At 37.9% G+C, this 23,208-nt stretch overlaps 2 protein-coding genes across 2 annotated transcripts; one reads left to right on the forward strand and one right to left on the reverse strand.

Moving 5' to 3' along the window:
• The first annotated feature begins 259 nt into the window (after positions 1-259).
• On the forward strand, positions 260-1,103 carry LOC148253084 (uncharacterized). The gene is made up of 3 exons (XM_088208530.1): positions 260-373; positions 462-692; positions 951-1,103. Exons 1-3 carry the CDS (start codon positions 260-262, stop codon positions 1,101-1,103), a joined length of 498 nt encoding a protein of 165 aa, XP_088064656.1.
• A 10,047-nt stretch (positions 1,104-11,150) lies between these two features.
• Positions 11,151-11,491, reverse strand: LOC148253085 (uncharacterized). The gene has a single exon (XM_088208318.1). The coding sequence runs from the start codon at positions 11,430-11,432 to the stop codon at positions 11,151-11,153; it is 282 nt and encodes a 93-aa protein (XP_088064444.1). The 5' UTR covers positions 11,433-11,491.
• Between the last annotated feature and the right edge of the window lie 11,717 nt (positions 11,492-23,208).

The following is a 23,208-nucleotide window of genomic DNA, read 5'->3' on the forward strand; positions in this document are numbered from 1 at the left end:
AATAGAATAATCAATTATGGAAATTTTAAAATAAAAGGAAAATTTTCAATGAAAAATCCTTTCTAGGTAAGTTATAATTAGTAGATATTTTTAATACTTTTTTATTCATTACATTTTTATATATTTTTCAATAGAAACTAATTATATTTGTAAGCACTTACCCTACATTGGGTTTTCATATTATGAAGAAACAAAAGCACCAACTCTCTCTTCATCACTGCAACTCTCTCTTTCAGACAATCTAAAAATCTCTTCCTCTATGGCCTCACTCAGTCCCCAAGAGCTCTTTTCTTTTCACACCATTGATCATGAGCTATTTCCTCGGCTGGTTATCACATTCATGCGAGACCCAGCTAAGTTTATGTTGCTTATGGCCTTCTGGCTTTAGCTTAAAGAGAAACTTATACCTGGTATCATTGACAAGATGTGCTCGATACTGGACCACGTAGTCTATCTTCTAGCTGATGAAGCCGATGCCTGCATTAGGTGCCTGGAATCCAACAATCCTCCTTCCCCAGTTGCCGATAGTGGCATGCCTCTCACTGATAAATTCTTCGGCACCAGACATTTCTTTCATGTCAATTTACCAACAGAAATACACTGTCATTACTGAAATCAAGAACTTTCTCAACTCTATATGCTCTCAAATTTTCCCTAACGTTCTCCACCTCATGTTGGGAGATCACTGTTTTGTAAGTCTTAACCAACCTCTAGTTATTCTCGGTTTTCCTCATCCAACTTTTGGTGCAGTTCATGTGATGCCAAGAGCTTGCAAAAATGGGTTGCCCAATTGAGGGATTTGGGCATGGCACCCTGGCAACAACGTTACATAAAATGACATAACCTTGTTCCTGATTTTTTTTCGAGGATTTCCAAAGATGGCAGCTGAAGTTGTGGATATTTTTTCTAGGACTTTCGGTGTCAATTTTGTTTAAACTGTGATTATGCAGGACAACATTCAGCCCCATGAGCAGTCTTTGTTTGCGAAGCTTGTCCTTCACTTCTTTGAGCAAGTTGATATCGTTCTTAATGGTTGTCGGATTGCCAAGTTCAAGAATAATGAAAAGCAAATTTGGGCTCCCGAGTACGAGCGTCGGGAGTAATTGAAAGATATTCTATGTGTCTATTGATATATGCATGTACTCAGCATTTAAATATACAACATTAGTGGTACTGTTGTATTGATTAGTAGATACATGTCATGCTTGAATTTTAAAGTTATCATGTAACAAAATGGATATCATCTGAAATAAAAGTTAATATTTTGTTCAAATTGATTCTCCATGGTATTTTTCAAAGTCTATTTTGTAAGAAAAATCTTTATTTATCTTAAATTTTTAAGTGTTTCAGCCATTTTTATCCTTGGTGGTTTGCAGATCTAGATTCAAATGTCTCAAATGGTTGAAAGTAGCTTGGCTTTGCATTGTACTTACCAATAATTTGTAGTGACTACCTTTATAGGTTTCATATTTATCCGTGTTAAAGTATTTATTTTTAGAAATTTTAGCACATATAATCTACAATGAAGTATTATATTTTTGGAAACTATAATGATGGATCGTCATTATTATGTTAAAAAACTGTATTTTTATAGATAGTACACGTATTGTTTCAAAATCTTAGATTTGTATAATAATTGTCTTTTTGTTGTTGCTCAAAATCATTAATATTCTATATTCGTATAAAGAAGCGATAAAAAGTGAAAAACCAATCATTATATATGTAATGCCAATCATTATGAAAAGCTAATCATTGTACAAAATTAGTAGTATTCTATATTCATACAAAGAAGCGACAAAAGATAAATAGTCAATCATTATATATGTAACGCGCACTTTAGAGATTGAATGATAAACTTAAAAATTCTCATACTAAAGAAAATCTAGTGACTTTTTTTTGTTTTCTTTTAATTTCAAAATTAGGATTTTATTGTGTAAAGTACGTATATGTATTTGAAATTTTAGCACACATAATCGACAATGAGTATTATATTTTTGAAAATTCTAATGATGGTTCATCGTTATTATGGTAAAAATGTATTCTTATAGATATTACATGCATTGTTATAAATTTTTAGATTTGTGTAATGATTATCTTTTTGTCATTGTTCGAAATCATTAGTATTTCATATTCGCATAAAGAAATAATAAAACATAAAAAACTAATCATAATCTATGTAATGTGAATATTGAAAAATAAATGATAAACTTGAAAATCCTCATCCTAAAGAAAATCTAGGGACTCTTTTATATTCTTATTTTCTTTTAATTTTAAAATAAAAATTTTATTCTGTCAGTATATAAATATTGTCATGAAAAATATATATGATTACTTCAATATATACATGAGTTCTTTCTTAATAGAAACAATATGCATATAGAATATGGAAGAAAAATACTACAATTACTATAACAAACATTATTAATATTTTATGTAAGTTATGGAAAGGGTTTTATATATTATTTAGGGTTTAAATTGATATAAATGTTGTGATATATCTACTAATCCTTACATCCTCCCATGCTTGAAAAAATATTGTACTTGCGTTAATCCTCTTCTGGAGAAGAAGAAGAGGGTGTGATGATTTTCTTTTAAATAATTCAAAGAAATGTGAGTATTCTATTGTTATAATTGATTTATAGTGATTTCACATAATCTTATGGGTCAACTGCCTCATAATATATTTTAACGTCTAAATCATTCCTAAGGCTACCAAAAAATATATATTTTTTTAAAAAAGAATTCAACAAAGTTTAATAGCAAAATATACATCAATAATTCAAGATCTCTCAGACCATACTAATTATTCACCCAACAATAAACAGTGAGCTTTCTTTTGATACCCATATCATACCCTGTGGTGTGCATCAACCCATTTAAGATCTACATGGGCTTGGGCTAAGTTTGAGGAGACATCAGGGCCAAGGACATATAGATATGATTCTTTATATAATGTTTTTCATATATTTAGAACATGTAAATATGATTCGAAGAGATTTACTAATAGAAGTCTATTTATTCTCTTAATTTAAGTACCATAGAGAGTTGAAAATAAAAGAATGCATTAGAAGGTAAATATGAACACACTTTGTTTGAAATACTTTACCCAAAATTTTCTCTTATAACTCTGTATTACAATTGAGAATATACTTATGCATGTATTATTTATCTGGCTATCTAAAAAAATCTCGAGAGAAGTGATGTAGAACCCACTATCAACAATGCATTTTGAATTAGATTCATGATAGTTCTTTCTTCATATGGACTTTTGTAACGCCCGGAAAATTGGGAAATTTTGGTTATTTTATTAATAATTATTTTTATTAAGTTAAAAAAAAAAGCGCCACGTCAGCAGACCCAGTCAGCAGTCCTGGCCAACCAGGACCTGCCACGTGGCAAGACCACGTCGACCGGGGACGGGTCACGTTGGCGATCCGCGTACGCACGATCGGACGGCCCAGATCAAGCGTGCGCACGGACGGCGCAGATGCAATCGCACGGACGGCCCAGATTCAATCAAAAACGGACGGCCCAGATTAAATCAAAATGGACGGCTGAGATCAAAAGTAAAAAGGGTATAAATAGAACCCCCACACCTGACCACAAAAACCCTAGCCGCCTGCCCTCGTCGGAGAAGACGAACCAGACGCCGGAGAAGCCGGCCGCCGCCACCCGCCGCCGCACCGGGGAGATTTCCGACCGCCGATCAAGGTAAATTTCATACCCTCGACTCGTTTTTCTACGCTAATTTCCCCTGTGGCCAAATCGGAGCCAAAATCCTGGCCAAACGGCCGGAAAACACGGCCGAAACCCAGCGACACCGCCGTGCCTCTCCTCGATTTTTGCCTCCGATGAGGCCCTTCCCGGCCTCCGTTTGATGCAATTTTTATATCACCGTGATCACCATTCTTTTCTCTATAGGTTGATCGGAACCGAATCACCAAAACACGAACCTCACCGAAGAGCCACTGCACCCGAGAGCACCGCCGCCGGTAAGCTTCGATTTTCCGTAATTTTTTGACCCCCCGAGGACCCTAGGGTTGTTTTATCACAGGGACCGATGCAAGTGTGGCCGAATTCGGCCGAAAACGGCCAACCCGAGGCGAATCGCCGCCGTAAGCGGCGGCGCCGTCGCCGGAGCACGGCGGAGCCGCCGTGCCGGAATTGCGATATTGGCTAAAAAAGGGCCCTGGGCCTAATTTGGGATTTTTTGGAACACGTGCAGGTACCGGTAGTGCGTTTCAGTTCCCCAGAAAAAATTCAGGAAAAATTAGGGACAGCCTGTAGGCGCACTGTGAAGCCGTGTTTGGACCCCGAAATGAGTAAGGACCCCTCACCCTATTTCCTATCACGGTATTAAAGTTCAATAATGATAAAACGGTATTTCTTGAATCAACGAATGTGTGAAATTGCTTAAGGTCGCTAATGAAGCCCGAGTCTAGTGTGTTGTCGGTTAACTGTTATTTGGCATATTTTACAGTTTTAAATGCAGTATGAGGTCTGATGTTTTCATTTCATTATTTCGCGTGCATATTTTACTGTTTTATTGATTATGGGTTGAATGACTGAGAAACCGATGCTGTATGTTGTCTTGTTTGGCATAAATTACTGTTTGCTTGTTTGTATGTAAATTGATGATGCTGATTGAGGAAAAGGAGAATGAAAGATTATGTAGATTGATAATTGTATAATGTGGTCAGCCTGACTAGATATCCTGGGAGATGGTGGACGGACCGGGTCCGTAGGGAACCCTACCGGGATTGTGGTCTCTCATACCGGACGGGGTATGGAGACCTTATGTGTTTTGGCGCCCATACCGGACGGGGTATGGGGACAGCCCGTTTCACCCTCATACCGGACGAGGTATTGAGGTTTATAGTTTTGGTGCCCATACCGGACGGGGTATGGGGACGGCCCTGGAATCTTATTACAAGTGTTAAAGGTTAACGGGTAGCGGGACCCCTATGGATCCCCATGGATACTAGTAGGCTGGTAAATGAGAAAAATATGTTGTGTAATGATTAAATTACAAAAGCCGTGATAAGTATTATGTTATACAGTTTATATGATTTCATGATGATGATAATGATATTGCTTTCGTATATTGTTTTATGAATTTCACCGAGGTAAGTGGATGGTAAAGGATTTATTATTGATAAAAGGATTTGTTGTAAATTATGCTCCATTGGTCTTTTTGTGTTTTCTACCCACCTTTACCTCCGTGACGGTGAGATATCGTGATGTCTTTACTGGGCTAGTGTAGCTCATTCCTTATTTAATCATTTCAGATCAGGAAGACATTGTTCCCGAGCCCGTTCCACAGGAGGACGACGAAGGGGACGCCTAAAGACTCCATAGTCATATTCATAGCTTTTACTTTCGAGTTTCTCCTTTAGTTAGTTTGATCTTTTATATTTTGTGAGCACGTTTTTGGTTTTATTGTAAGGGATGTTAATCGAAATTTTGACTTCGCTTCCACATTTGATATTTTTAATACACATTTCATTTTAAATTTCCGGGGCCGTTACAACTTTGCTTAATTTGGATTGGATCATTCCTTCATTTCTTATCACATGGGTCTTCCTTTAAACATATTTCATTCTTTAGAGCTTCCTTTAGACGAACTTTGGGCGTTTGGAGCTTTCTTTGGGCAACCCAAACTGTAGCCTTCAAGGTTTGAAGGGTCTAAGCTGTGACTTCCTTAACTTGGTTGGTTTCTTGAATAGTTTAAGTCATCCATGCTCACATCAGTAAGTCTTTCACACCCACTATTCTCCAGTTTATCTCCTCAAAATGACCCTTAAAATACTCCTCTCATCTCCTTTAAGTATCCCAATGAACAGGGTGGATGAAGACACATAAAAACCTCAAGACTACAATGTTTATTAATGGATGAATTTACAAGTGTGCGAAATTATTCAAGTAATAAAATGATGAATTGAGTATTGTCCTACAGGGATTGCGTATCAAATATCAAAATTATATAAATTTTATTATTATCTAAAAATCTAAATTAAATTTATAAAAAAAATTTTAAAATAATTTGGTCAAACTAAAATAACTAAATTAATAAAAATTATCAACAGAAACACCTTAAAGTAATAGATTTTACCTGAATCTTTGGTATATTTGAGTTTTAATTTTATAATCAATTTAATCTAGTTTGCAATAATCAAATTATCCTAATGTACTTGCAGTTCCCTCCCAGTATTTTCTAAATCTATCAATAAATAACTATTAACCTTTTATAATAATTATTAATTTAGTTCAATTAAATATGTGATAATTTGTTTAATTTATGTTAACTCGACTATATTACTCTTATTTAAGTCTCTATTAACACATAATAATATATGTCTAATTAATGAAATTTTACTCATGATACTCTAAAACCATCAATCACAAATAAAATCATGAGTTTGTCAACATTCACAACCGAAATAAGTTCAATTTTACTAAATTACAATCAGATGAAAGCTAAAAATTAAATCACAAACTTATATTTGATTCATACTACGTTAATTTTTTTAGCGAAAAAAACTTAGCCGCATATGGTGGATTGAGCAATAACAAATATAATTGAAATAAATATAATAATGTAATAGTCAAAAATAAATTTCCAATAAATTCCAAACACTGGGATTCGGGTTTTGTAAAATAATCATGAAAAATTCTATCCCAAAAATCTGAAATTTGAAAGCTAAAAAAATAAATTACTTGGTTAATTTTTTCTCAATTTTTACACCTATGCTCAAGCTCAAAGTCCGCTTTTGCTTTTTGTTTCGGTTCTTCTCCTACAGCCCAGGTCGTGCTCGCCCTACAAATATAAGTTACTGTGGTAAATTGCCCAATGACTCTCAATCACACTCAGCAATCAGATCTGCTCTCCACCATATCTTGGTTCGCCTCGGCTCCTCCCTAAATCTAGGTTTGGTTTTGATCTCCCCTTTTACATTGCAGATCTACTTTATTTTGTCGGCGGTACGAAGAGAGGAGATAGGGTTTTTGTACGCCTCCTCATTTTCTTTTTCGACATCCTTTTTCCCTTTCAGACACCTAGTTCTGTTTCTGATTTTTTTTCTTTCTAAATCTATAAGCTTATCAAAACAGTGTTGTTTTGAGCTTTTGAATGAGATGTTTTTTTTAGAGATAGGAGGAAGAGGTTAGAGAGACTAATGAGAAGACTCAAGATTTTCTATTGTTGTTCTTGCAAAAAAACTTCAAGTACATGCGCACTATTACAACTATTAGAATTAATTATAACCACCAGTAAACATAATAAATCTAATTTGACTCAACTTCTACCAAACCAAAAGATATATAGAGACTCTAATTTATAAAGTTCAACCACTAATAAACTAATTAATTATATTCTAATTTATAAATTAATTTTAACACTTCCCCTTAATTTGTAAATCTCATTTTCAATCTAAGATTAGTGCGTAGCTTTTGAAAGACTTCAAACTTGAGTGGTTTGGTGAAAATATTCGCCACTTGATCTTCAATCTTTACGTGCTTGAGTTCCACTTCTTTTTTAGTAATGTAATCTCTAATAAAATGATATCTTGTGTCTATGTGTTTGTTTCGTTCATGGAATACCAGGTTCTTGGCTAGTGCTTGTGCAGACTTATTGTCAATAAAAGTTTTAGTAGCTTCGTCCTGTGTTAAATGAAGTTCTTTCAATAATCTTCTAAATATATGGCATGACAAACACAAATGGTTGCTACCACATATTCAGACTCACAAGTTGATAGTGTAACAATGGCTTGCTTCTTAGAACTCCATATAATTGCACAATCACCCATAAAGAATACAAAACCAGTTGTACTTTTTCTATCATCAATATCTCTAGTGAAATCACTATCACAAAATTCTACAAGGTTGAAATTATTAAAAGATGAATAAAATAACCCAAAATCAATAGTACCTTTAAGGTAACGTAGAACTCTTTTAGCAACATTCATGTGGGAGGTGGTAGGAGCTTTCATAAAATGATTTATTATTACAAACTTCCCATAAGACTTTTAAAGAGAGTGGGATCTACTTTTTTTCTATTATCAAACTTTGATAACTTGGCTCCACATTTTATAGGTGTATTCACAGAATTGCAATTAAGCATTTTAAATTTCTTCTTTAAGACTTTTCTTGCATAGTCTTCTTGAGAAATAAAAATACCATCTTCCATTTGCTTCACCTCAAGACCCAAATAATAAGACATGAGCCCAATATCAGTCATGTCAAATTCAAGTAACATGTTTTTCTTGAATTCTTCAAACAAATTTGGATTGTTGCTCGTGAAGATGAGATCATCCACATATAGACACATAAATAAAATATCACTATTAGGATGATACTTCACATAAAGAGCATATTCATGAAGGCAACGAACAAATCCATTATCTTCAAAATACTTGTTTATACGGCTATTCCATGCTCTTGGTGCTTGCTTTAGCCCATATAAAGGTTTCTTCAATTTCAACACTTTATCTTCATGTCCTTCAATCACGAAACCCAATGATTATTCTACATAAACCTCTTCATTAAGATAGCCATTGAGAAATGCCAATTTTACATCAAGTTGAAAAATGTTTCACTTCATTTGAGCTGAAATAGCTAAGAGCAAATGAATAGTCTCCACGCGAGCAATTGGTGCAAAAACCTCATCATAATCAATTCTATGTTTTTGCTTATATCCTTTAGCCACAAGTCTTGCCTTATACCTTTTCACATTTCGTTGATAATCCTTTTTAGCTTTATAGACCCATTTGACACCAATAGCATTATGCCCCTTAGGAAGAGTGGATAGTTCCCATGTGTTGTTATTTTCTATGGATTTGATCTCTTCCTCCATGGCTTGTCTCCATCTTGCATCTTTGATGGCTTCATCAAAATTCATTGGTTCACTGTCAAGAAAAAGACAAAACAAATTATTTATATCAAAATTAGTGATCTCCTCAGTTTTATCATAAAGATCTTGAATGTTCTTTAACTTTCATGGCCTTTCACTTGAACTTTCTTGAGAAATGGGTGATGCAACATGAGTTAGAGAATGAGGTGGAATTGCCTCTTGCAAAGGTATCATGGTCTCTTGGTTCTTCTCTTCAAAGTATGGAAAGAAATCATAAGCATTTTCTTCTTTCTTCTCCCAATTCCAAGTCATTTTTTCATTAAATTCAACATCTCTACTTATCATAATCTTGCCATTGCTTGGATTATACAATTTATAGCCTTTTGAGTTTGCATCATACCCAATGAAAATATGTTTGACACTTCGATCATCAAGCTTACATCTCTCTTGTTGTGGAATATGAGCATATGCAATACTTCCAAAAACTCGCAAATGGTTGACATTAGGTTTCATTCCGCTCCATACTTCTTGGGGAGTCATGTCTTTCAAACTTGATGTTAGAGATCTATTAGATAAATACACTGCACAAGAAATTGTTTCGGCCCAAAATTCCTTGGGCATGTTTTTTTGCTTTCAACATGCTTCTAGCAATATTAAGAATAGTTATATTCTTTCTTTCTGTAACTCCATTTTGTTATGGTGATCTTGGAACCGTTAAAGGGCGACGAATTCCATTAGATTCACAAAAATCATAGAATTCTTTGGAAGTAAATTTACCTCCTCTATCTGTTCTTAAAGACTTTATTTTACAATCACAATCTTTTTCTTCAAGAGCTTTGAAATTTTTAAAAGCAACAAAAGCATCTGATTTTTGCTTTAAAAAATATATCCAAGTCTTCCTACTAAAATCATCTATAAATAGTAGAAAGTATTTGTTTTTACCAAATGAGAGTGGATTGATTGGCCCACACACATCGGCATGCATAAGTTGAAATAGCTTGGTTGCTCTTGTAATATCTTCTTTTGGGAAACTCCTTCTTGAATGCTTTTTAAGTAGACATGCCTCACATAATTGATTAGGATGGTTGATTAATGGCATCCCTTTCACCATTTTTTCTTCTCCCATCGCCTTTAGTGCGCCAAAGTTCAAATGGCCAAATCTCATATGCCAACACCATGCTTCATCTTCCATACTAGCATTCAAACATCTTGCTTCAATAGTTTTGAGATTCAAGATAAAAATTCTATTCTTTGACATATGCACCTTAGTAATCAAATTAGCACTTTGATTTGTAAGCCAAAGACAATAATCTTTCATGTGAATTTCATATTCATTTTCAAGAAGTTAGCCCAAACTCAAAATATTACTTCTTAATTTTGGCACATAGTAAATATTAGTAATAAGTACATGCCCACCATTTTTTTGAAGAGATTAAAATTGTACCTTTCCCTTGAATTTGAGCTTTTGAAGAGTCTCCAAAAGAAATATTATCATTAATCTTCTCATCAAGCTCCACAAATTTTTCTTTATTGCCGCACATGTGATTGCTTGCTCTATTATCCAAGTACCATGAATTATGTGTATCACTATTTCCTTCTTTACATGTTAGCAATAAAGTTGTTTCTTTCTCATCTTGTTTATCATTGACAAAGTTGGCTTGTTCCTCCTTCTCGTTTCAAGTGTTACGACATTTCTAAGCATATGTCCATATTTATGACAATTGTAACATTCAATATTTGATTTGTTAGAATTTTTATAGTTACCTCTTCCTCTTCCTCTTCTTCTTCCACGCCTCTATTTGATGGTTGACTTTTGTCTTCATTATCGACATCATCTTGAGTTTCATTTCTTTTAAATGCTTGACCACGACCACGATCACGACCTCTACCTCTTCCTCGTCCTCTTTGCTTTCCGCCATCATTCAAAGATGCCTTTGATTTGAGAACTTGTTATAAAGGCTCTTCTTGTCTTCTTTCTATTTTTTCTTCATGAGCTTGTAAAGATCCCTCTACTTGTTCAAATGTTAAAATATCTAGATCCTTTGATTCTTCAATGGCACAAACCACATAGTCGAATTTTGGTGGCAACAATCGAAGAATTTTCTGCACCACATGAACATCTTCCATCATCTCATTAAATCTGCTCATTTGGCTTACTATAGACTTTACCCTTGAGAAAAAATCTGAAATGGATTCAACATCCTTCATTTGCAAAGCGTCAAACTTACCTCGTAAAGTTTGGAGTCGTACCTTCTTCACCTTGTCAACTCCTTGGGGGGAAATTCTTCAAAATATCCCAAGTTTACTTTGCATTGGTAGCATCGACCACCTTTAGAAACATAGATTCATCCAAACCTTGATGGATGAGTGTAAGAGCTTGTTGATCCTTCTTCTTTGTTCTTGCAAAAGCATCCTTCTCATTTTGAGTTAAGGATCCTTCATCTTCGAGTGGAGTATAGTCTATTTCTACAATATCCCACACATCTTGTGATCCAAGTATGACTTTCATACGAAGACACCAACTCTCATAGTTTTCTTTTGTAAGATGAGAAAATTGGAAAGAAAATAGATTATTGCTAGCCATCTCTAGAATTTTAACAAAAAAAGCAAGTTCTGATACCACTTTGTTAGGGATAAGAGGAAGAGGTTAGAGAGACTAATGAGAAGACTCAAGATTTTTTATTGTCGTTCTTGCAAAAAAACTTCGAGTACATGCCTATTTATAAGCACTATTACAACTATTAAAATTAATTATAACCACCAACAAATATAATAAATCTAATTTATGACTCACAACTTCTATCAAACTAAAAGATATATAGAGACTTTAATTTATGAAGTTCAATCACTAACAAACTAATTAATTATATTCTAATTTACAAATTAATTTTTAGCAGTTTTGATCAAGTGGTGTTGGGCGTGATTCCTACTGATCTAGGCTTGGATACTCTAGTCTAGCTTTTGGCCTTCTTCCTCCTTTTTTTTCTCTTTTTTAGACTCTTTTTCCCAATTTTTTCAACAATTCAATCTATATAAAAAAATTTAACTCATAAATTAATTTTTAACTCAATTCATTTCAATTTATTATAAATTTAAATAATAAGAATATTAAATTTAAGATAAAAATATAACACATCACTTACTCTTCTCCTTCCTCGTATCACCTTGTTAATAAATATAATTCTAGATTGATCAAGTATAAAAATTTATATTATTTTATATACATTTTGAACAATTCTTCTTAACATCATATAATTTTGGATTAGAGTTTAACAATCTGGTCTTTTTTTAATTTTTATTTCAGACAAGATAGACTAGTATTTTTTAGTTTGATCAAATATGAACCAAAAAGGATTAGACTTTCTTTTATAAACAAATTGATTTTTTTTTATTTTTGCTTTTTTAATACCCATTCAAACTTTTTGCCTAAACTAGAATAGAAAGATTTCCAACTTTATGTCAGTTTTATATAGTTTTAAATATTAATAATGGTACTATTAGGTCCTTATCTTTTTTTTTTTCAATAGGTATACTTTCAACTAATTATTTAATTAATTTTTTTATGAAATTAATATCATAAATTGTTGTAAAGTTTGAGAAATATACTTGTTACTTATTACATAATTTTGTAGCTTAAAATGAAACAACCCCAGAAATTTAAAAGAAAATGTATATAAAGAATATGAGTGCGGAAGCGAAATAAAAGGTTCTGATTAATATCCCTTACACAATAACTTAAACATACTAATAATATAAAAAAATAAGTCATCTAAAGGAAATACTAGAAATGAAAGACTATAAGGAAACTAATAAACATCTAGGCATTTAGTCGCCGTCTTCTTGTGGATTGGGCTCGGGAACCAAGTCCTCCTGATCTGAAATGATTAAGTAAGGAATGAGCTACACTAGCCCAGTAAAGACATCACACTATATCACTGTCACAGAAGTAAAGACTGGTAGAAAATCAAAAACAACCAATGGAGCACAAATTTTGATAGATTCATTTATCAAAATCAAACCATTTACCATCCACTTACCTCAATGAGATTTATAAAAACAACCCATGGAACAACAACATCATAGATATCATGAATTCATACATAATCTGTAACATAGTACATATCATACTTTTATATTTCAATCATCAAACAACAGTTGCCCCCTTTTTCATCAGCCTACTAGTATCCATTGGGATCTATAGGAGTCCCTACTACATGTGAACCCTTCCCTCAACAAACTTAATTTCCAGGGTCGTCCCCATACCCCGTCCGGTATGGGCACCGAACAATAAATCTCAATACCCCTTCCGGTATGAGAGTGAAGCGGGTCGTCCCCATTCCCCGTTCGGTATGAGCGCCAAAACATTTAAAGTCTCCATACCCTGTCCAGTATAAGACAACGTTCCCGATAGGGTTCCCTATGGAACCGGTCCGTCCACCATCTTCCAGGATATCTAGTAAGGTTGTCAACTTATCCATTCATCAATTCACACCTCTTTCCTATTTTTTTCTTAGTTTCATGTTTTCCACATAAACATGAATACTAAAGCAATCAACGAGCATCCAACAAGGTAAACATATCATTAGATTCACAAAGTCAGGCCGGGATGAAGTAAGCAATGATTCATGCATTTAAAAATTATATAATAATTAAATCAGATATCATACTGTATTTAGATTGTAAAATAAATTAAACAGGAATTGACAGAGAAATATATCCGGTTCGGGCTCCATTAGCAATTGTAATAAATTATGCATATCTATTTAATTTATACAAATACAGTTTTATCATTTATTAAACTTTAATCCCGTGATAGGAAATAGGGTGAGGGGTTCTTACTTAATTCGACGTCGAAAATTAGATTTTCATTGCACCTACGAGTAGTCCATAGATTTCCTGAATTTTTTTTTTGGAACTGAAACACACTTACGGTACCTACACATGTCCCAAATAACTCAAAAATCAGACCCAAGGCCTATTCAACCAATTTCAGAATTCTGCCACGGCGGCTCTCCAGTGCTCCAATGACGGCGCCGACGCGAGCGGTGGCGATCTGCCTCGGGTTGGCTATTTCTGGCCAATTTCGGCTGAATTCAGCCAAAATTGCATTGGTTCTTATGAGAAAACACCTCTAGGGCCCTCGGTGGGCCGAAAAAACACTGAAAATAGAAACTTACCGACGACGTGGCTCTCCGATGCGACGACTCCTCTGGCTCGAGTCACAATTTGGTGTTTTGCTTTGGTCAACCTGTAGAGGAGGAAATGGTGGAAAAATTACATCGAACAGGAATAGGGAAGGGCCTCATTGGAGGCAAAAATTGAGAAAACCTGCGGCGGCACCGCTAAGCTTCGGTGGCATTTTTCGGCCAATTGGCCGGTGTTTTTACTCTGATTTGGCCATAGGTGGGTTCAGCATCGAATTCTGAGCCAATGGAAGAATTTTTACCTCGTTTGGTAGCCGAAAATTGCTCTGTTGCGGCGGTAGTGGGCTCCCCGGCAGCTGGGCTATCTTCTCCGGTGAAGGGCTTTGGCGGCTAGGGTTAGGGTTTAGGTACGGATGAGATTATTTATAATCATCCACTTTTAATCTGAGCCGTCCATCGCGATTTAATCTGAACCGTCCGATCGTAATTAAATAGGAAATGAATCAGGACCGTTCATCGTGATGCAATCTGGGCCGTCCGTACACGATTCAATCTGGGACGTCCATGCGCGTGCAATCTAGGCCGTTCGTGCGCGCGGGAACAGATCTCAGCCGTTTGATCGCGCGCACGCAGATCGCCCACGTGGCTCCCTTCCGCGTGGCCTCCTGCGTCAGTGTCTCTGCCACGCGGCGTGTCCTGGTTGGCCGGGGCTGCTGACCGGGTTGCTGTGTAACACCCAAAATTTTATTTTTATTATTATTGGAATTATTTTAATTTTTATTTTATTTTAATAATTAATTTATTAGGTAATAATTATATGGTTTTAATTTAATTTAATTTAAATAAATAGAAATAAAAATAATAATAAAAATAAAAATGGGTAAAATTATTTTTTGGATTTAATTGAAAATGATTTTGGGAAAAAGGGGTGAAATTTTGGATTCTAGGGGTGTTTTTGAAAAGAAAATCGAAAACTAGAGGTTAAAACGCAATTTAAAAAAATTGCACCACGTCAGCAGCCACTTCGGCAGCCCGGTCAGCAGCTTCGGCCAACCAAGATACACCGCGTGGCAGAAACACTAATGCAGGAAGGCAACGCGGAACGGGCCATGTGAGCGATCCGCGTGCGCGCGATTGGACGGTTGAGATCCGTTCCCACGCGCATGGACGGCCCAGATTGCACGTGTGCGGACAACCCAGATTTGATCACGCACGGACGACCCATATTCATTTCTAATTTAATTACGATCGGATGGCCCAGATTAAATCGTGATTAACGGCTCAGATTAAAAGGAGAAAGTTATAAATAATTTCATCCACACCCAACCCCAAACCCTAGTCGCCAGAACCCTCGCTGGAGAAGACAACCCAGCCACTGGAGGAACCGACCGCCTCCACTCGTCGCCGCACCGGAGCACCTTCCGGCTTCCAAACGAGGTAAAATTCTCCCATTGGCTCGTTTTTTGATGCTGAACCTCCATGTGGCCAAATCGGAGCCAAACCACCAGCCAATTGGTCAGAAAATACCGCCGAAGCCTAGTGGCACCGCCGCAGGTTTCCTCAATTTTTACCTCCGATGAGGCCCTTCCCGGTTCCTATTCGATATAATTTTTACACCACTGTGACCACCGTCCCTTCCTCTACAGGTTGACCAGAGCAAAACACCAAATTGCGACTTGTGCCGGAGGAGCCGTCGCACCCGAGAGCTTCGCCACCGATAAGTCTTAGTTTTCTGGAAATTTTGGCCCACCGAGAGCCCTAGGGGTGTTTTATCACAGGAACCAATGCAAGTTTGACCGAATTCGGCCGAAAATGGCCAGAAATGACCAACCCGAGGCGGATCGCCGCCGTGGACGGCGGCACCATCGCCGGAGCATGACGGAGCCGCCGTGCTGGAATTCTGAAATTGGCCGAATAGGCCCTGGGTTTGATTTGGGGGTTTTTGGGGACATGTGCAGTTTCCAAGAAAAAAATTCAGGGAATCTAGGGACTGCCCGTAGGCGCAATGAGAACCCGATTTCAGACTCCGAAATAAGTAAGGATCCCTCACCCTATTTTCTATCACGGTATTAAAGTCTAATAAATGATAAAACAGTATTTTATGAATTCATGGATATGTATAATTAATTAAGGTTGCTAATGGAGCCCGAATCTGATATGTTTTTTGCTCAGTTCCTGTTTGATTTATTTTACAGTCTAAATGCAGTGTAGTATCTGATTTATTTATTCTGTGGCTTCGTATGCATGATTCACTATTTAATTTATGATGGTTTGATTATTGTGAACCCGATGTTATGTTTGCCTGATTTGGTATTCGTTACTGGTTTACGTATTCATATTTGATTGGGTAATTGAGACTAAGAACAAATAGGAATGGGATTGAGTTGATAAATGGATGGGTTAACAGGCTCATTAGACATCCTGGGAGATGGTGGACGGACCAGGTCCATAGGGGACCCTACCGGGAATGTTATCTCTCATACTGGATGGGGTATGGAGACTTTAAATGTTTTGGCGCTCATACCGGACGGGGTATGGGGATGACCCGCTTCACCCTCATACTAGATAGGGTATTAAGGTTTATTGTTTTGGCGCTCATACCGGAGGGTGTATGGGGATGGCCCTGGAATTAAGTTGTTAAAATGAATAGTTCACGTGTGGCGGAAACCCCTATGAATCCCCATAGATACTAGTAGCCTGATAAAAGAGGAAATTTGTTGCCTGATGATTGAAATACAAGAGTATGATATGTGTTATGTTACAAAGTGTGCATGATCTTATGATGTTTATAATATTATTATTTTCATAAGTTGTTTTCATGAATCTCACCGAGGTAAGTGGACAGTAAAGGGTTTTATTATTGATAAATGAATTTGTTATAAATTATGCTCCATTGATCGTTTTTATTTTCTACCAACCTTTACTTCTGTGACAGTGAGATAGTGTGACATCTTTATTGGGCCAGTGTAGCTCATTCCTTACTTAACCATTTCAAATCAGGAGGACTTGGTTCCCGAGCCCGTTCCGCAGGAAGACGGTGAATAGAAGCTTAAAGATTTATTAGTTTTCCTTATAGTATTCATTCATAGTATTTCCTTTAGTTAGTTTATTCTTTCATATCTTTAATACGTTTTGATTATTGTGTAAAGGATATTAATCATAATCTATTTTATTTCGCTTCCGCACTTAGAATAAATATATACATTTTCTTTTAATTTCTGGGGCCGTTACATGCTGACATGGTGTAATTTTTTTAAATTATGTTTTTAATTTTCTTTTCAAAAATACCCCCAAAACTCAAATTTTCACCCCTTTTTCTCAAAATTATTTTCAATTAAATCCCTAAATAATTTTATCCATTTTTATTATTATTTCTATTTAAATAAATTAAATTAAATTCAAACCATATATTATTACATAATAAATCATTATTTTCATATAATAATTTCAAAAAAATAAAATAAAATAATAATAATAATAAAAGAAAAAAAAGGGTTGGGGTGTTACAACTCTCCCCCCCTTAAAGAAATTTGGTCCCTCAAATTTGCCTCTCACTTTTGATCGAACAAATTGGGGTACTGAGCTCTAAAGTCTGATTCTAGCTCCCATGTAGCCTCCCTTGGTGTGTGGTTTTGCCATACGACCTTTATAAAAGATATTTTTCAGTTGCGGAGCAATCTACTCTTTCGATCCATAATGTTGACTGGTACTTCCTCGTAGGATAAGTTCTCTTGGAGTGGGAGGGGTTCATGGGCCACGACATGAGAGGGGTCCGGGTTGTACTTGCGTAGCATGGACACATGAAATATATTGTGGACCTTAGAAAGCTTTGAAGGTAGTGCTAGTCTGTAGGCAGTAATACCAATCCTGTCTAAGACTTTGAATCGTCCAATGAATCAGGGGTTCAATTTTCCCCTCCTGCCAAACCTACTAATTCCCTTGAAAGGAGTAACCTTGAGGAACACCCGGTCGCCTTTCTCAAAGGCTAAATCTCTCGTCCGGGTGTCTGCGTAACTCTTCTACCTACTCTGAGCTGTCTGAATGTTCCTTCTGATCTTAACTATCTTGGATGTGGTCTTCTCTACTAGCTCCGGGTCGAACAATTTTCTATCACCCACTTTTTTCCAACAAATCGGCGATCTGTATGGACGCCCATATAACGCCTTATACGGAGCCATGTCAATGCTCGCTTAGTAGCTGTTGTTGTAGGAAAATTCTATCAAGGGCAGATGGTCATCCCAATGGTCACCAGAGTCAAGGACACAAGCTAGAAGCATATCTTCAAGTGTACGGATTGTCCTTTCTGATTGTCCATCAGTCTAAGGGTGGAAGGCAGTACTGAGGGACAACTTCGTTCCCATGGCTTGCTGAAAGCTACTCCAAAATCGAGAAGTGAACTTAGGGTCCCTGTCAGACACCACTGTCACTGGAACTCCATGTAATCTGACTATTTCTCGGATATACGTTCTTGCCAACTTGTCCAAGGGATCGGTCATTCTGATGGCTAAGAAGTGGGAAGACTTGGTGAGCCGGTCAACAATTACCCAGATGGTGTCATGTCCTGCGTATGCCTTAGGTAACCCTGTCATGAAGTCTATGGCGATATGTTCCCACTTCCATTCCGGAATCGGTAAAAGCTAAAGTAGCCCGTTTGAGCACTGATGCTTTACCTTGACCTGCTGACATATCAAGCACTTAGACACAAAGTCAGCTATATCCCTTTTCATCCCATTCCACCAAAATCGAGGTCGCATGCTTTGGTACATTTTGGTGCTTCCGGGATGCATGGAAAACTTTGAGCTATGGGCCTCAGTCATAATGTCTCTCTTTAACTCACTGTCATTCAGAACGCACACCCTGTCCTGAAATCGGAGTAACCCATCGGTAGAGATTCGAAATTCTGAACTAACTCCCTGTTCTGCATTGTTCTTGAGGGCTACTAGGGTGGGATCAGCTGACTGAGTTTCCCTTATTCTCTGGATCAGCTCAAGCTGGACGGTCAAATGGCTCAAACATGTGGCTCTCCTCAAGTCCTGAAGTCGAACATATTGTGTAGCCCCAATTGGCCTGCATTCTGAGACCATCAAATGGGCTAAGATACCTGCACTTTTCCTGCTTAGTGCATCGGTTACCACGTTGCCCTTACCCGATTGGTACAAGATATCACAATCATAATCTTTAAGAAGTTCTATCCACCTTCTCTTACGCATGTTGAGATCCTTCTGAGTGAATATATGTTTCAAACTCTTATGATCGGTATAGATCTGAAAGGTCTCTCTGTATAAATAATAGCACAGGTCTTCAAGGTGTGTATGATTGCGACAAGCTCTAAGTCATGGGTGGGATAATTTTTTTCATGGCTCTTTAACTGTCTGGACCCATAAGCTATGACCTTCCCATCTTGCATTAGGACACAACCCAGGTCTAGATATGAGGCATCACTATAAACCGTATATCCCCCTGATCCACTCGGTAAGGCTAGCACATGTGCAGTAGTAAGCCGCTTCTTTAGTTTTGAAAAACTTCTTTCATAGTCCTCATTCCACTTAAACTTGGCATTCTTCTTTATGAGTCGAGTTAGGGGAGCTGCTAGGCTAGAAAATCCTTCAACGAACCTGCGGTAATAGCCCGCCATTCCCAGAAAGCTACAGATTTCTTTAACTGATGTCAATTTCTCCCAGCCGAGCACCGTTTCAACCTTTTTAGGATTTACTGACACTCCATCCTTTGATATGATGTGTCCTAGGAAGGCGATCTACTCAAGCCAAAATCCACACTTACTCAACTTTGCATACAGCTTCCTTCTTCTGAGAACCTGTAAAACCTTGGCTAGATGTTGAGCATGTTCTTCTCTGCTTTTTGAGTAGACCAGGATGTCATCGATGAACACGATAATAAATTGATCTAGGAATTCTCTGAAGACCCTGTTCATCATATCCATGACGATGACTGGGGCGTTGGTTAGCCTAAATGGCATGACCAGGAATTCATAGTGTCTATACCTGGTTCGAAAAGCCGTCTTGGGGATGTCTTCTGTTCTTATTTTCACCTGATGGTAACCTGATCGTAGGTCTATTTTGGAGAAGACCTGTGCACCCTGCAACTGATCAAAGAGGTCATCAATTCTGGGAAGGGGATACTTGTTCTTGATGGTGACCCTGTTCAATTCTCTATAATCAATATATAGCCTCAACGTTCCATCACCCTTTCTGACAAAAGTGACTCCGGCACCCCAAGGGGACACACTGTGTTTGATAAAACCACTGTCTTGCAATTCAGTGATCTGTTTCCTCAACTCCTCCATCTCAACGCGGCTCATGTAGTAAGGAGCAACCGAAATAGGTTGGGTGCTAGGTTGTAGATCTATGGTGAACTCGACTTCCCTGTCTACTAGTAGCCCGGGTAGTTCATCTGGAAACACATCTGAAAAGTCTCGGACTACCAGAATCTCTTGAATACAATTCTCTTTCTTGGGTTTGCCTAATTAGAGAAAATAGCAAGGTTAAGGCACTCGACAATTAAGGAAATTTACCATCAAGAAATAAGTACTAAATGATTTTATTCATTTGTAAATGGCTCCCCATTAGGAGGAGTGAATACAACCTTCTTGCTAAAGCAATCTATGGTGGCATGATACGCCGCTAGCCAATTCATCCCTAAAATTACATCAAAATCCCCCGTGTCTAATTCTATCAGGTCTACACTCAGTTTTCTATTTGCTATCTCCATGGCACAAGCCTTGTAGACAACTTCTCCTAGTAATATTGCACTCCCAGCAGTAGATATAAATAACATTGAATCAAGTTTATCAGGTAATACATTAAATTTTGATGCAAAAACAGGTGAAACAAATGAATGCGATGCACCAGTGTCAAACAAAACATGAGTAAGATGGTTACAGATAGTGTACATACCCTGTACTATATCCGGGTCGGCGTCGGCATCCTGCTGGGTGAGGTTGTAAGCCCTGCCTTGAATAAGAGGTCTTCCTTGATTCTGGTTCCTTGGGCACTCTCTCGCATAGTGTTGGGCACTACCACATATGCGGCAAGTGTTGTTGAGGTGGTAACATGGTCGGTCCCCGTGATCCCTGCCACAATGCTGACAGATCTTACCATGTCCTGCTACTGAAGCCTGAGGGGGAGCCTGGATCACTGGTCTGGGCCTCTTGTTCTGTTGGACAGACACAGTAAGTGCTGGTCTGCGGAGTGGAGCTGAGGGTCTGTGGTTCCCTGCTGACTGAGGGAGGGTGTGGAGGCTCCTCTCCACTAACTGTGCCTTGGCCAGAACGGCTGAGTATGTCTTGAGCTCCAGTACAAATAGGTGCTGCTTGATCTCTGGGCGGAGGCCCCACTGGAACCTCCTAGCCTTCCTACCCTCATCCATCAACGTCTCAGGGGAATATCGGCCCAACTCTAGGAACTTACGGTATATTCTGACACCGTCATATTCCCCTGGACAAACTCCATCTCCTTAAGATGTCGGCTGTGCTCTGGGAGGTACTCTGCATGGAAGGCTGCTAAGAACTGTTCCCAAGTGACTGGAACAGACAGGGTAGTCTGCTTGAGTTCCCACCAGCGGTCTGCTTCTCCCACCAGTATGTAAGTAGCAAGGGTGACCCTCTGCTCGGGAGTCACTCCTAAGGTCTTGAAGGCCTTCTCCGTCTCCGTCAACCAATACTGGGCATCTTCAAAAGAGGATTCTCCTGCAAAAGTGGATGGGTTCAGTCTCTTGTACCTCTCTACGTAACCTGGGTCAATCATGGAAGGAGTTGGGTCCTACAGAAGAGGGACTAGGCCAGGCTGAGGATAGACTGAGGGGCCCTGTGGTGGTACTTGCTGACATGGTGGGGGCACTGGATTATACTGTGGCGGTGCCGGGCAGTACTACGGCTGGGGCACTAGATTATACTGCGGTGGTGGCACAGGGTGGTACTGTGGAGGAGCAGGCTCGTACCGGGGTGGCTCGGGATTCTCCCGCTGTAGTGGTGGCTCAACCTGTGGCAGTGGGGAAGGGTATGGTAGCTCTCTTCTCTCCTCTCGACCCTGCTGGGCAACAATGAGTCTCTCAAGCATCTCAAATATTTTGTCAACGTCTTCCTGAAGCGAACCATCCCGGGCTGCTCAGTTTAGTGGGCGTCTTCCTCTTCTCATCTCTCTGCACCTGCATTTCACAAGGAAGGGTTTAGCAATGATTCATTGGTTTGGTGTTTCTCTAAGTATCATTGTGTAAGGGACGAGTCCGAGGAACGCGTGACTCTGATACCAACTGTAACAACCCCAGAAATTTAAAAGGAAATGTATATAAAGAATATGAGTGAGGAAGCGAAATAAAAGGTTCTGATTAATATCCCTTACACAATAACTTAAACGTACTAACAATATCAAAAAATAAGTCCTCTAAAGGAAATACTAGAAATGAAATACTATAAGGAAACTAATAAACATCTAGGCATCTACTCACCGTCTTCTTGTGGATCGGGCTCGGGAACCAAATCCTACTGATCTGAAATGGTTAAGTAAGGAATGAGCTACACTAACCCAGTAAAGACATCACACTATATCACTGTCACAGAAGTAAAGACTGGTAGAAAACTAAAAACAACCAATGGAGCACAAATTTTAATAAATTCATTTATCAATAATCAAACCATTTACTGTCCACTTACCTCAGTGGAATTTATAAAAACAACCCATGGAACAACAACATCATAGATATCATGAATTCATACATAATCTGTAACATAGCACATATCATACTTTTATATTTCAATCATCAAACAACAGTTGCCCCCTTTTTCATCAGCCTACTAGTATTCATTGGGATCCATAGGGGTCCCTGCTACACATCAACCCTTCCCTTAACAAACTTAATTTCCAGGGCCGTCCCCATACCCCATCCGGTATGGGCGCCGAATAATAAATCTCAATACCCCGTCCGGTATGAGGGTGAAGCGGGTCGTTCCCATATCCCGTCCGGTATGAGCGTCAAAATATTTAAAGTCTCCATACCCCATCCGGTATGAGACAACGTTCCTAGTAGGGTTTCTTATAGACCCGGTCCGTCCATCATCTCCTAAGATATCTAGTGAGGCTATCAACTTATCCATTCATCAATTCACACCTCTTTCCTATTTTTTTCTTAGTTTCCTGTTTCCCACATAAACATGAATACTAAAGCAATCAATGAGCATCCAACAAGGCTAGCATATCATTA

Source organism: Carica papaya, chromosome 7 (assembly GCF_054855325.1).
Source record: "Carica papaya isolate Zhongbai chromosome 7, ASM5485532v1, whole genome shotgun sequence".
NCBI lineage: Eukaryota > Viridiplantae > Streptophyta > Magnoliopsida > Brassicales > Caricaceae > Carica > Carica papaya.